Raw genomic sequence first — 14,938 nt, forward strand, 5'->3', positions numbered from 1 at the left:
TGTATTTATTTTCTCACCTGAGCTTGCTGAAAATTTTGTTAACGTTCAGCACTCAGTAGAACCACTTCCTCTTCCATTTCAAGTAACAATCAAACATTTCTTTATATGTACGCAGATTCTTGGAAAAGAAGAATAAGAAAACTGAAAAATACTCAACCAAAGTAACAACATACACAATTTTAAAAAAAAATTGAAATATCAATTGATGATTTCAAAAAAATCTTTATTGAATTAAGATGTAACATAGTTTTTTGATCATCGTGAGATTAGAGAGCCTATCCAGGCAATTTCTAATCTGTGGATAATCTTCTTGGGCGAAAAAAAGTAGAGCAAGTACATTAAAGAAAACTTACACAGAACGAGATTCAAATGTAATAAAAGGTTTACAAGATCCACTGGATTAAACAGTGTAGTTATGTGGGATGTGATCAATATCCAGTCCCTTGAGCTTTAGGTTGGACTCAATTTGCCCCTTCAGTGTATGCAGCTCCCTCAGCCTGCCATTAATGTTCAAAGATCACTTCATGTTATATAACTTCAAGAAGATGTAAGAATTTTCAAGAAGTTATTGAAAAAAGGTCTTCAAAATATGATAGAAGTAGATTATACAATACATTTTAAGTTTTAAGTTTTGAGTCGAGTAGTCATTAGTCTAATTTCAAATGGACCACCTAAACACGTCAAAACTTTAAAAAGAGTGTAATAAAGATCATCGACATTTAGAATCATAATATTTTAAGTGCTTGGTGATGGTGATGGTGATGGTGGATAACATGTTGTGTTTGAAAGGTGGATATAACAAGAATTTTTCAAAAACTTGAATATGGATTGTGTTTGTGGGCTATTTTACCTTGCAATTTCAGCACGTCTCTTTGCTTGTTCAGCAATTTCAGACAATTCAGTATAGCTGGCCTTCTCTATGGCCTTCTCTATGATAGATTTCGAATCAGAAGGATCAAGACCATGCATTGTGCGTTGAGCATGAGCCCATTCTGCTTTTCTTTCCTCTTTTCCATAGTCCTTCTTCGAGGTCAAGGCCACCTGAAACATAATATAGAAAAGCAATTATGATCTTTCTAAATAAATTTTACTTCAACAATGCATTCTAAGTTTTGACTTAACAGCACTGACTTATCTTTGACTTGTTGTGTTCCACAAAAAACCAACAATAATTTGAGATAGGATATCTAAACAAATCGGAACTTAGACTGTATGCCCATCTATATGACATAAGAAACATCTCCTCTTATAATAATACATGAATAGTCTCAGTCATAAGAAGGGTCAATTATATAATCCCGCCATAGTGAGAACCCTCATATTTTTAACTGGCCTGAAGAACATTATAAACCAAAGGTTAAGAATATTGAAAAGAAATTTAAACCCCGAAAAGGCTCACATACCCTGTTATCCATCATGGTATTCCAAGCTTTTCCACTGAGAATGTAGCGAACTGCAAATTTGAGCAAATCCAATGGTATATAAATGACAATGCTATACAGCCAAATCACTCCTGCCCAACCCCATGAAATCCCTTCAATCTGTGCCACTTTTGTCCAGCTTTTGGTTGCACATGTTGCAATCACAGTAGCAATCTGCGTATAAAAGAAAGAGAAACAATCCACAAAGGAATGATAACAACATATGAATGTTAGGTAAGAGTCTATAATACAATGATAAATTGTGAGTCTTTTATCTTAGAGGTTTTAGATTCAAGTCTACTTGAACTTAACTAATAATAGTAATTAATCACAATAAACAACAATAATTAACCTTGACTTCAGCCTATCACAAATGAAAAAAAGCAGCAACATATAAATGTTGTTGAAACATAAAAATTCAGCGTAAAGGGAGTAGAGTGATTACCAACTGCGCTATCATAAAAGCAGAGACGAGCAGAAAGCCAGGTCGCTCTAAAAATGACCAGCTGCGAGACCTTGTGACAAATATGAGAGCCTGGCTAATAATGCTCACTTGCAAATACAGGGCAGACATAACTTGAAAATCGTTGTGCTTGATGTGACTCACATTGAAATGGAGCTGAACAAAGGCATCATAGAATGATAGAATCAGTAATAATGTTTTAACTTTATACTCCTTTAAATGCATCCAATTTTTTCAATATGATAGTATAACTACTTAAGATGGATTTTATGTAGGATTTAGAAGAACAACATTGCATTTATACTATTGTGTGCATTCTTACCGGGAACCAATCTGTATGATAAGTGATCTTGAAAAATATAACTGTTGTAAGTGCTAGGTATGTTCCTAGAACAATTCCAGTTGCAAATATTTCTTTCAATTTCCAACTATCAGGCATTTGAGATGGTTTAACACGGTCCTTAGAAATGGTCATAATTGTACCTGGTCATAACCATCAACCTCAATGGTTAGCAGAAAGCAATAACCCTGCTTCTTTTAGGGTTGGTTCATGTCACAATTTATTACATAAAATAAAACAAATAAATGTTGTTTCTAGATTTAATTGTGTACAAATTTATGTATTGACATTTTAGATTACAGTTCAAGATCCACCAGAGTCAAAGAAATCAAATCATGATTGATCATAAAATGTGATCTGAAACATTGATGCTAAAATCTAATAGACAATTGAATTCAGAACAAACATTCTTCTTAAAATTAGTGTCTAATAATTATGAAACCCACGCTACATTAATCAGGGAGGGACCATGAGAAACTGACCATCATTCAGAACAGCAATGATCAAGACCATGAGAGGACTGAAATCGAACTTCCATATGAGAGCAATTAGCATGAAACCGAGCTGTAGCCATAAGAGTTTTCAAATCCCTCAGACCAAACATATATAGTTCAAAGTATGTTTACTTGGTCGGAAGACTGATTCTATATTTGTTTACATCTAAAATAGGTTCTCTTAAGTTTTATTGTTGTTGTTTTGATTGAAGAAATTCAAAAGACCGATTGTAATGGTGATGATGATGCTTACCACAATACGAATAGTGATAGCAATTGCATATATCTGAGCCAAGAATGACATGTCAGGAACATTTCAAACCATAAGATCAAACATTTACTTGGACAAATATGGAAAAAGAAAGTTGATTCTTGTAGTTTTCTGAGAAAGATTATACATACAGTATAATTCTTCATTCTTTGGAAAATGGCTCGACTTGTTAGAACAGCACTGATGATTACACTGAGACCAGGCTCAGTGAGAACAATATCAGAAGCACTTCTTGCAGCATCAGTTGCATCAGCCACAGCTATTCCAATGTCCGCCTTCTTCAGAGCAGGAGCATCATTAACTCCATCCCCAGTCATTCCACATATGTGCTTTCTTTGTTGAAGCCGCCTCACTATTTCATACTTGTGTTCTGTAGTAACAAATACATTATTGATATGAACTTAAACTTTTCGAATTTGGGAAATTTCATCTGTAATACTTAGCTATGCTAGCTTAACGATTGCTACTACGGAAATTGAATATCAAAATGAATAATTGGAATTTAGCAATATTAGATTTTCACAATCTATATTGATTCTTTCTTTTAGGTATGATTGTGTAATAGTTTTTTATCGTCAAATTTCGGATCATACTACATGATCCATCATTAATTTGTTCCCTTTGGCTCTCTTGCATTCAGATAATAGATCATATAGTGTGATCTGAAAACATTAATGATAAAAGAACTAAAAAACTATTACACAATAATAGCGAGAAAAAAGAATTAATCACACAATCATAGCCAGAAGAAAGAATTAATCAAAACATTTCAAGTATAAAGATAATATTCACTGATCACAACTTATTAAAATGTGCACAAGATGATCCTTACACAGGAGAAGCAAGGGATTGAAACTAGTAAAGTGAATAATTGTAGATCACCAATCATCTGACATTGAGGAAGCAAGGGATTGAAAATAGAACAAGGGATTGAAACTAGAACAATGAATTATGTTTTCAGAGCACCCATTATCACATACCTGGGAATACTCCAGCAAATCCATCGGCCATTTCAATCAAATCATCAATGGGAAGAGATGCTTCAGATATAGTCTTGTCTTGGCCAAGTAAGGCAGATGAAGGATACATATTAGTTCCCATTCCAAGCCTTCGTCCTGTTTCTTTTGCAATAGCTAGCTGGTCACCTGCCATATAAATTTCAACTTGATGAATTTCTAAACTCAAGCTTCATGAACGCCTCAATCCCTTTGCACAAGTCATACCTGTGATCATCTTTACATTGACTCCAAGGTTAAGAGCTCTGCGAATGGTTTCTCCACTGTCATGGCGAGGAGGGTCAAACAAAGGCAACAAACCTACGAAAACCCAAGGTCCCCCAGCACTCTCTTTCTCTCTCTCTGGCACTTCCTGGATTTAGTTTTTTGGAAGTCTTAAGAAATTTAGGACTGCCAAAGCTTAGCAAATTTTGATTTTGATTTGCAAATTGATTACTCATTTATAAATGCTGAAGAAATTAGCACATAGATTAAACTAATAGACCAATCTATTGATCTATTATTGGACTTCAAAGTTTGAAATAAAAGACTTCATGAGTTTGAAATAAAAAACTAGTTACAAAGTTGAAGAAATCTGAACTACAGATTTAGTGGGCGTCATGAACAGATTGTTGTAAATTCCATGTTGAAACTGTTTAGTGATGTGTTTCATCCTTTTGCATATGCCATTACATTGTTATCGATAACTTTTATTGTTAATGCAAAGAACAAAATGGCCCCGACCAGACTGCCTTACAAAAATATCATAATGGAATGCTCATAATTCAATTGTATGTATTTATTGAAGCTCATTGACCCATTTGGTCATTTGTGGAGGGCAATAAACTCTCTTTATTGCCACTCCTATGCTTCCGAAAGAGATTCAACATAAGCATATTTGCAAAGTTCATTAGGCTCTGTGAATAATATACCTGTCTGGCCACAGCCAGAGATCGAAGCCCACGTTCAGCATACTTATCAATCATTGAATGCACCTTCTTTTTTACGTCTTCCTTGCACTTGCAAAGTTCTAAAATCTGTGAATGGAAAAAAAAACAGCTTTTAATTTATTTGTTTTTCCAAAAATCAGATGGAATTTTATTATATGTAACAATAATGTGAAGTAGTTGGCTTATTTAAATGTTCTTACTAACCTACTAATACTTAATAAATTATAATAGCTTCCACCTATTACAAATCAAAAAGGAAATTTAAAAAAATTGATTTCACTCCACAAATTATATGGTACGACATTTCCCAAGTTATAAACTACCTGCTCTGGTGCTCCTTTACTGGCTCTGTGCCAATTTCCTTTCGAATCAATGTAAGTGAGAGCAGTTCTCTTGTCGGTAGGATTGAATGGCAGAAAATGGACTTCAGTGATCCCTGCTCTCGCCTGTAATGTCAGGATTTTGTATGCATTAACATCACAACCAACATGATGAAAGCAAACATACAGAGATTAAAAAGAGTGAAATCCTTGTTAGTCGCCAACCTCCTTTGGATCTGACAACATTCCAACCATGGCAGCATCGATGGCATCTTGATTTTCAGTTCTTGAAGCCCTTGCTGCCAGCAACACTACATGGTCTTTATCTACTCCATGTGTAAATACCTGGTGCAATCACATGATAGAAATCTTTAGTTTTATCGAAAATAACTTGTTCATGGAATTCGGATGGTGAGAGAACATATTCTAAGTTTTCACTTGTTTAAATAGTTCATTTAAAATTGCACTAATAGATGAGCCCTGTTTTAGAAACTAATGTAATCTGTTACTACTTCAAATGGACCATGATATAAATCTACATTTAAGGACGTCAACATAGAAACAAATAATCTTGAATAATTGTTAAAAATGTTAAATAGAGCATAATTTTTTCCATAGTATATGATGTTTAAGAATGGCCCAACCATCAACTTGCCTCAATGAGATTTTTATCCACGCTCAGCTTATTTAGTGTTAGAGTTCCAGTTTTATCACTGCAGAGGACATCCATTCCAGCCATTTCTTCAATGGCAGTCATTCTCTTAGTAATGGCTCCCTGAAAAAACAATATCCCAATGGAAGGTTAATATCAAAAAGGCACTTAAAAACAGCCATTAGCAATGGGCCGAAAACAACAATCTTGCAGTTGGCTATGAAATTACCTGCTGAGAGAGGCGATGGGAACCAATAGCCATCGTTACAGACAACACGGTGGGCATTGCAATGGGTATACCACCAATCAATAAAACAAGAAGATTGTTGATACCTTTCCAGTAAGGTTTCCTTTGGTAAGGAAACATTACAATAATCTCTATTATAATGCCAATGGCAATGGAACAGATACAGAAGTTACCAATGGCTGTTAGGACCTGCATGAATACATTGATTAAAAAATCACATCCAACTAATTAAGTTTATCTGATTTCTACAATTCATATTAGATGTTGCATTTCTTGTCTGAGATTGATTGTGTAACAACAATGTTTCCGATCCATCATCAGAATGCACTCAAACATTCTGATAATAGATCATATAGTATGATCCTAAATGATGATGCTAAAATCTATCACAAAATTGATCCCAAAAGAAAAATTAAGCACTCCCAACTAATACCAACTCAATAGATATATTTATAGGAAAAATGAGAAAAAAAAACTTAAGCATTTATTCTTAGCATATTTGCAGGAGACGGACCTTTTGAAAATGTCCAACATTGTTGGTGGAATCAACTAAATGGGCAGCTCTTCCAAAGAAAGTGTGAACTCCAGTAGCAATAACAACGGCCTCAATTTCTCCTTGCTTGCAAGTAGAACCAGAGTAAACTTCACCTCCTGGATACTTTGTAACAGGAAGAGATTCACCAGTGAGAGCAGACTGGTCAATCTTTAAAGGATCTCCCTCAAGCAGGCGGGCATCTGCAGGAACAATGTCTCCTAGCTTGATGCTAATCATATCCCCTGGTACTAATATTGCAGCTTCTTCCTCTTTCCATTTTTCATCTCTCAAAACCTGCACACCATCAACTATTCTCTGTAAGGTTCATGAATTCTAACAAATGCTTTATGGTTAAGCATAAATATTAGAACAATTTGGATGGTGGACCTGTTTCTTCATATATGAATTTTCTTATTTTCGAATAAAAAGTATAGTTGTAGTTTAATGGCTTGAGTCATATACTAAGATTCAAACTCAGATAAATGTTTGAATAAAAAATGCTTATAGTTTAGATATATGCTTACTCATATCATTTACGTGTTATATAAAAGCAGAGATGAAACGTCCATGTGTTGACATAATTCTATTTTTTTGTGAAAGAGCTTGGGACTAAAGATCTTTGCATTATTGTGAAAGTATTATAACAATTTGGATGGTGGATCTATATGTAGATTTATGAGCCTTTCTTTACCAAAACATTTTCAGATACTTCTAGTATATATGTATGCTTGCTCATATCATCCTAATCTGCTATATAAAGGCATAGGACATCTATGTATGTTGACATGTTTCTATTTTTTTTGAGTTTAGGATTGAAGATGGTTGCATTATGGTTGAGCAAATGCATTCTAACAATTTCGATGATGGATCTATTTGTAGATTTATGAATCTTCCTCATTGCAAATAAAAAGTCTAGGTTAGGAGGATCCTTGCATTCTAATTAAGTAAAAAATTATTGGAATGGTTAGACTTAAACCCACCTTGACATAGGGTAGCTAATTTGTAATATCTTATTTTTGTTGTCTTTATGCTCCTCATGGTACTCCTTTGTTATCTTTTTGTTGTCTAGTGTTTAATCTATTGTTTTTAACAAGGTTTAGACTCTTTTAAAATCAGTAGTAATTAAGAACATGATAAACATTTTAATTAAAATAATTTAAAACAATAAGAATGTAATATTTATATATAATAGAGCTTATTGTTATTCTGCCAAAGGGTCAATTTTTTTTTTTCTTTTTAAATCTCATTTTTTATTCTAAATTTTAGTGTATATATTAACTTCTGATTACAATCTAAGGTAAGAAAGATTTGGGTTAATTAAAATAGTCTAAAATTGAATCTAGAATATAAGCATTTATACATCATTTTACTTTTAGAGATAAAATTTCTTATAAAATTTAGTGTTCTTTTTACTTCTTCTAATACTAGTGTTATTTAAGAGAAGATTCTTAATTTTTTTTCTTCACCAAGTTCGAAATAATTGCTACCTTGTTCTTTTCCACTTAGATCGTAGCTCTTTTTTACATTTTTTTTTATCACTTCTACAAATGAAGAAGGGATGTGAGATAGACTTAAAATCGCCATCTATTATATTTTTAGATAGTTGACTAACTATGTGAAAAGATCTAATTGTTAAAAAGGCGGATAAATTTTCATCTATCTCTTATTCACATAAAATATAAACTCCTCCATAAAAAAACCTTTTTAATATCTAATTATACCTTTATCCTAATTAAAATTGAAAAACCATCTTATTATAAAAATTTAATTTTTTTCCTTAATATTACCAATAAACAATCATCTACCCAATAATAAAAACCAAAATTTCATCAGAACACATATTGATCCTTATAATATATATACATGATATCAATTTAATATCTAAACTTAATGGTTCAAAAGTTAAAAAAAATCCACACATATAAGCTAACTAAACAAGACTTGAAACATACTAAACTTACATATAAATCCTAGGAAGGCTACATGTTCCCCAAACATCCCAAACCATCTGGCACCATTTGTATGGAATTATATCTTTACATGGTTATGTCCCTTTTATATTTGTTTGTTTTATGTGAAAATTCAATATTAATTAGATGGTTATTACATTTTATAAACTTTTATATATATATATATATATATATATATATATATATATATATATATATATATATATATATATATATATATATATATATATATATATATATATATATATATATATATATATATATATATATGATAATAGAATTAAATAGAGTTTTTTTAATAATACAAATTAGACAGGCTATTTGTTAAAAAAGGACAATTGACTACAAAATTTATATAAAGAAACAAAGTTCTGGACTGATTAATTTTAAAGAGGTAATAAGAATGGTAGATTTGTGTGTACCTTAGTCTTTGGAGCAAGCCCTGCCATGAGAGCAGCTGCCGCATTACCAGCATTATTTTCCTCTACAAAACTGATTGTTGAGTTGATCACCAGTAAAATCATTATTCCAATAAAATCATGGTAGTCTGGCGGTTTTAGTTTGCCATCAACTGGTTCACCGTTTACCATTTTCTTTTCCTAAAATTGAAGAAAAAAAGAAAGATGGTGAGAAGCTTATAATCATTAAATGAAAATATGCATCTTGAAATCCCATTTGTACAGGCATCAACCATATTACTACATACATGGTCACCATTTGTGAATATAATAGCTATAATTGCAGCCGCTTCCATCACCCATGACAAAGGATTCCACATAAATCCCAAAAATTTCAGAATTTTATTTTCCTGCCAAAAAACAGAAATGAAGAAATTTGTCATTTGGAAAGTTCTATTTAATTGAATTAATACTTTATCATATATATATAGTGAAATTCATTGAATAGTTAGTTATAAAAATTTATATCTAAAAAGAATGTATTGTAATGCTTATCTAGTATTGTATCCAAGGTATTGTTTTTATTGGTGAAGCATTAAGCCTTCTCTAGACAACACTTATCTCTTTATTACTCCAATTGAAGCACACTTAAGTTGTATGGGGATGGATGACTTCCCAAAAAGACGTAATGCTTCATAAGAGTGAGCATCACCTAGATACATTACATACTAAATGTATAATTTGTTCTCATGAGAAACTGGTTCTTGTGAACCACTATAACTTATGAATGGTATAGAAGAACCCATATCTCATAAGAATGAATGGCTCAGTACGCATTGCATCTCGGTGATGCTACAAGAGTTGAAGCATTGTGTCATCCCAATACTACTCCAACTCAAGTGTGCTTAAGTTGTATTGGGATGGCTGACCTCCTAGGAAGCCCAATGCTTCACCTCTAGGAGCATCATCTAGATGCAATATATGTAATGTGTACTAGATTCATTCTCATTAGAGATAGGTTCTTTTGAACTACGACTCATGAATCCTGGGTCAATGACTTTGACTTAAAAACTACACAATTGAATTCTTATAGCAATATTGTAATTTGACTGGCTGTACAAGATATTTCATAATTAAATTCTATTATTAGACTGTAAATTGCGTGTGAATTTCTTTAAGATCACACTGCACCTTCTATCATCTTTTGTCTCTCTTAGCTCTCTATCATCTTGATAATAGATTTGATCCAAAATATTGATTTAAAAACTCACAGAGTCTAATCCAGAAACAACAACAATTATATAATGAATTGTAAAAATCTGATATCATTAATATGCATATAAACTGAAATAACGAAATTAAACACTAAAATTCAACCTTTTTCTCTTCTAATTTGTTGTATCCAAAAATGGTGAGACGATTCTCTGCCTCCTCAGAGGTCAATCCCTTCCTTGTGCATTGCAACTGCTGAAACACTTCCTCCACCGGAATCTTCTCCTGTAAAACAGAAATCCACCATTGTTAAAAATCCAAGCTCATTCATATCAATCAACAAACTTTAAATCCCAGATCCATTTTTTTTTTCTTTTCCCTCACCAGATCAACAGCTTCATTCTTAATGTTCTCCAGAGAACCCATGGCAATGCCCTTCTCTTCAACACCCATTTTAGAGAACCATAAAAGTGAAACTCAAATCTTATAATCAGGAGGGCTTTGAGATTGAAATATATAGAAAAGAATGGTAGTGCTAAATATGAAATATGATGATAATTTTAGTGCTTGGCATATGCTTGGGAAGGCCGTACAGATGGCTTCTACGAAAATTAATTATTATTGTTGTTGATGTTCATAGACTATGTCAGAGGGAGGGGATGTAACGAGGAGATTTTGGTAATAAAAAAATGTGGAGTGCCTGCAAATTCTTGTTTATAATTCTGAGAAAAACAAATGATGGTTGATCACAAATTTGTTTTGTTAGCTTTGAAAATCCAACCATGCTAAGCTTAGGATTTAGTATTGTCTTTTCCACAGCAGGCAGTAGGATGAGGACATTCGTTGAGCGTGAAGTCCAAGTGTAATGAAACAATGAAGCTATTATATTGAACCTAATCCAACTATTCTACACAATCAGTCTATATTATGAATGCAAAGTATATTATGGGCACATATTTCTATCGTATTATAATAGTTATAATAGTAGAAATTTATATAAATTCAGAGATGTTTTTGAAATTAAAAGCGACCAAAACAAGGGGGCCGGTTCTTACAAAACAGCTAGATTTATATAAATTCAGAGATGTTGAGATGTCTAACATTAAATATATAGTGGTTTTTTTAGTTTAAGGTCTATAAATTCTAAGATTTTATTTTGTTGGTTTTATATTTTTAGACTTGTTTTGATAGTATGGATTGTTATAATAGCTTGTAGATTATAAAGTATAATTTATATAATTTATATTATACATAAGATGTTTATATAAAAACAAAACTGATAGAATAGATACTATGAGTGAACATATATTACAAAGAGTTTTCAAATATATTGAGTATATATAAGATATTGTACTAATTAATAATATATTAAATATAATTTTATTTGAATTGAAAAATGTTGAGATGTTACATAATATGATTCTCATTTAATATTAATTATAAAGTCAACTATAAAATAATTAATTTTATGAGGTTTCAAATCATTTTGTAAATCTAAATTTTATTGAGAAATGATGAAGACATACCCGAGAATGTGGAGAAGCGTTGGCTGTCGGCTGGGCTAGGGTTTTTCCCCTAGCCTGTTCTTGGTGTTTGATCTTTACTATTTTTCTGTTCTGTTTGGATTGCTAGCTACTGGACATAATTTGCGTCGGTGTTTTTGGAAATCTTTTGCAGTCAATTTTGGATTGGGGTTTTATTGTTTGCATGGCAGGGCTTGGGATTTCTTCTCCGTTGGTGAAAACAGATGGTTCTTCTCCAACTATGCATGCAATGCGATCTAAATCATTTTATTCAAGGGAGAGCTCCGAGCTGAAAAAAGTTAATGGTTGTTTTCCGCGTAGCCATGATCACCTTGTTCTGGTTATTCCTCCAACGGCTATAATGGAGGACATTGATTATTGGACCAAGCATGCTTTGATATGCAAATTTTTTGGAATCTGGATTTCCCTATCCGCTCTTGAGGCATGGATCCACCGCTCATGGCAGGTGGAAGGCGATATGGAGATTATGTTGGCAGGGAATAGTTATTTTTTGTTGTATTCTCTTGCATGTGTGATCGGGATGGTGTTTTTGAAGGAGGCCCTTATTTCTACAACCATGTGGGGTTATTTGTCAAACCTTGGCATTCAGGCTTTAATTCTGCTAAGGATCTCCCTTCAACAGTGCCAATTTGGGTTCGCTTGCCTCATCTTCCCTTGGAATTTTGGCGTGAAGACATCCTTCGACAAATTGCTGCTTTGTTGGGGAAGCCGACTGCGATCGCACATCAATCCCTCGATAAAAAGTTTATTTCTTATGCTAGAATTTGTGTTGAAATTAATTTGAATAACCCATTACCAGATTCTTTGGAAATTTGTATGGGGGATTTTTCTTGGGTGCAACAGTTAGATTATGAATCTCTCCCTTTACGTTGCTGGATTTGTCATGAGTATGGTCATTTACAGTGTCAGTGCCCCCGTAACTCAAGTTTCAAAGGAGTGGATGGTTCTACAGCTGGCACTACTGGTGGTTTGGCAGATACTACAGGGAAAGGACAATCTCAAATGGCTAATACTACCAAGGGGATGAATCCGCAAGATGCTACAGGTAAGGGTAAGGCTCAAATGCAGGATAAGGATGGATTTACCCTTGTTCGCCCTCGAGCTAAGGGACATGGTCAAAAGAGGCCTTTGAAAGAAAGATTATCTAATTCAGGTTTTAACTGCTTTGAGGTGCTGGATAGTATGGTTCTAGAGGAGGGTATTCCTCCTCCTATCTCTTCTGATCCAGTTTTCCTAGATGAGAGATCTGTTCCTAATGATGCTTGTGAGGCATCCCAAGTTGTAGTATATCAGAACTGTGAGGTCCCTGTAGCTCCTGTGATAGAGGCTCTGGTGACTCCTGTAGTGTTGGAGGATAATGATGTTGTTTTAGCTGACTTGGTTAAGGATGTGCTACCATCAGGTAAGGGCAAGGGTTCTCCTCTCCCCTTGGGGTTGATGCCTCGACCCTTTAAGTGGGCTTCTTCTACTCCCCCTCTAAGGAGTGGGCACAAAATAGACCAAGAGAAGATTAAACTCACAAGAGATATATTGATTGAGTCTGGTTCAGTGAAACCTTTGGATTCTCATTTTCCAAATTCTACCCAATGATGATTATTCTCTCATGGAATGTAAGGGGGTTGAATAGCATCCCTAGACAAAAGGCTATTCATAACTTGGTGGTTGATCATAGCCCTGATGTTTTTTGTATCCAAGAGACTAAGCTCTCTGTGGAGTCTATGGTCCAAGATGCCTCTAGTATTTGGTCTCGTGGCCAATGCCAGTGTGTTGGGGCAATAGGCAGTGCAAGTGGTTTAGCTATATTTTGGGATCCTCAAAAAAGTTTTCCTCTTGGATGGATGTCTTCTCGCTTAGCTCTCTCTATGGTAGCTTTTGCTCTAGACTTAGGAGAGGTAATCATGGTTACTAATGTGTATGCACCTGTTGATCTTGTGGGAAAGGAGGAACTTTGGGAACATATTCAATATGTTAGAAATTGTCATCCTTATCATCCTTGGGTGTTAGCAGGGGACTTCAATTCAATTTTAAGTCTGGAGGAGAAGCATGGTGGTTTGGCTAGATTGGGGCCTTCTTCTGCTCTTCTTCGGCAACATATATCTCTTTTGCATCTCTCTGATGTTAAGCCTTCTAATGGTCTCTATACCTGAAATAATCACAGGACTGGTGTTGCTGCTATCTCAGAACGTCTGGATAGATTTCTTGTTTCTTGCTTCTGGGTTAGTGGCACCCTTACTGTCTCTTAAAAAATCCTTGATTGGAGGGGTTCAGATCATTGGCCAATCAAATTTTTTGCTATAGGGGCTTATGTTCTGAAGCATCCTCCTTTTAAGTTCCAGTTGATGTGGCTTCGGGACTCCTCTCTTCATGATTTTTTTTTCTGTTGGTGGAAAGATGGTGCTCCTGCATATGGTACTGCAATGTTCTCATTTTCTAAAAGGCTTCAATATGTTAAAAGGCAGCTCAAGATATGGAATAGGGAATGCTTTGGGAACCTTCACTTCATGAAGAGGCTTGCTCAAGAAGATCTTGATGTCATCACAAGAGAGATTAGAGATTGAGGTTTCTCAGAGGATCTTGGCAAGGCTGAATCCCTTGCTTCTAGAGCTCTAGAAGAATGGGAACTTTGAGAGGAAATTTTTTGGAAGCAAAAGGCTAGAGTTGATTGGCTCCAAGAAGGTGATCATAACACTGCCTTTTTCCATAAAACAGTGCAATCTCGTTGGAATCAGAGCACTATCTCTTCTTTGGTTAATTCTCAAGGTATCCAATTGAATTCCTTGCCAACTTTGTTCCAAGAGGCTATTTGGTACTTCTCTACCCTCTTCTCTGAGGACTCTCCTCCTGTTGATAATGAAGAAAATCTTATTTTGTCCTGTATTCCTTCCCTTATCACTCAGGAAATGAATGATTATCTCATGCGCCCTATTTCTTTGGAAGAGTTGGAGGAGGTGGTCTTTGGCATGCCTAAGGGGAAGGCTTCCTGGTCCTGATGGCTTTCCAGTTGAATTCTTTCAGAAATTTTGGGACATCATTAATCATGATTTTTTGGAGGTGGTTAAAGAATCCTATGCTAGCAAGCAGATGCTTCGAGCTTTGAACTCTACATTCTTGACTCTTATTCCTAAG

The 14,938-nt window shown here is 34.2% G+C and overlaps 1 protein-coding gene across 2 annotated transcripts; it reads right to left on the bottom strand.

The window, feature by feature from the left end:
- Positions 1 to 400: 400 nt before the first annotated feature.
- Positions 401 to 14,619, bottom strand: LOC149537558 (plasma membrane ATPase-like). Of its 2 annotated transcripts, XM_089801216.1 has the most exons (21): positions 14,598 to 14,619; positions 10,653 to 10,663; positions 10,434 to 10,553; positions 9,367 to 9,466; positions 9,081 to 9,217; positions 6,668 to 6,982; positions 6,136 to 6,342; positions 5,910 to 6,029; positions 5,480 to 5,599; positions 5,258 to 5,380; positions 4,917 to 5,021; positions 4,213 to 4,357; positions 3,970 to 4,134; positions 3,121 to 3,359; positions 2,972 to 3,004; positions 2,707 to 2,788; positions 2,207 to 2,367; positions 1,867 to 2,040; positions 1,404 to 1,595; positions 851 to 1,041; positions 401 to 497 (listed from the first exon to the last, which is right to left on the bottom strand). In XM_089801216.1, the coding sequence occupies exons 4-21, from the start codon at positions 9,434 to 9,436 to the stop codon at positions 401 to 403; spliced, it is 2,676 nt and encodes an 891-aa protein (XP_089657342.1). In that variant the 5' UTR covers positions 9,437 to 9,466; positions 10,434 to 10,553; positions 10,653 to 10,663; positions 14,598 to 14,619. The 2 variants fall into 2 exon arrangements, with proteins under 2 accessions (XP_089657342.1, XP_089657341.1); XM_089801215.1 differs by lacking the exon at positions 14,598 to 14,619 and having other exon boundaries at positions 10,653 to 10,721.
- Between the last annotated feature and the right edge of the window lie 319 nt (positions 14,620 to 14,938).

This window comes from Cupressus sempervirens, chromosome 9 (genome assembly GCF_028749045.1).
Source record: "Cupressus sempervirens isolate cs-2001-9-10 chromosome 9, ASM2874904v1, whole genome shotgun sequence".
Taxonomy (NCBI): domain Eukaryota; kingdom Viridiplantae; phylum Streptophyta; class Pinopsida; order Cupressales; family Cupressaceae; genus Cupressus; species Cupressus sempervirens.

Excerpts from the sequence above, each read along its gene's own strand:
- LOC149537558 (XM_089801215.1), bottom strand. The coding sequence starts at position 10,721 with ATGGGTGTTGAAGAGAAGGGCATTGCCATGGGTTCTCTGGAGAACATT. Across the intron at positions 6,030-6,135 it reads CCCATCGCCTCTCTCAGCAG|GGAGCCATTACTAAGAGAAT; the intron begins GTAATTTCATAG and ends TTGTTTTTTCAG. Across the intron at positions 5,600-5,909 it reads TGGATAAAAATCTCATTGAG|GTATTTACACATGGAGTAGA; the intron begins GCAAGTTGATGG and ends TGATTGCACCAG.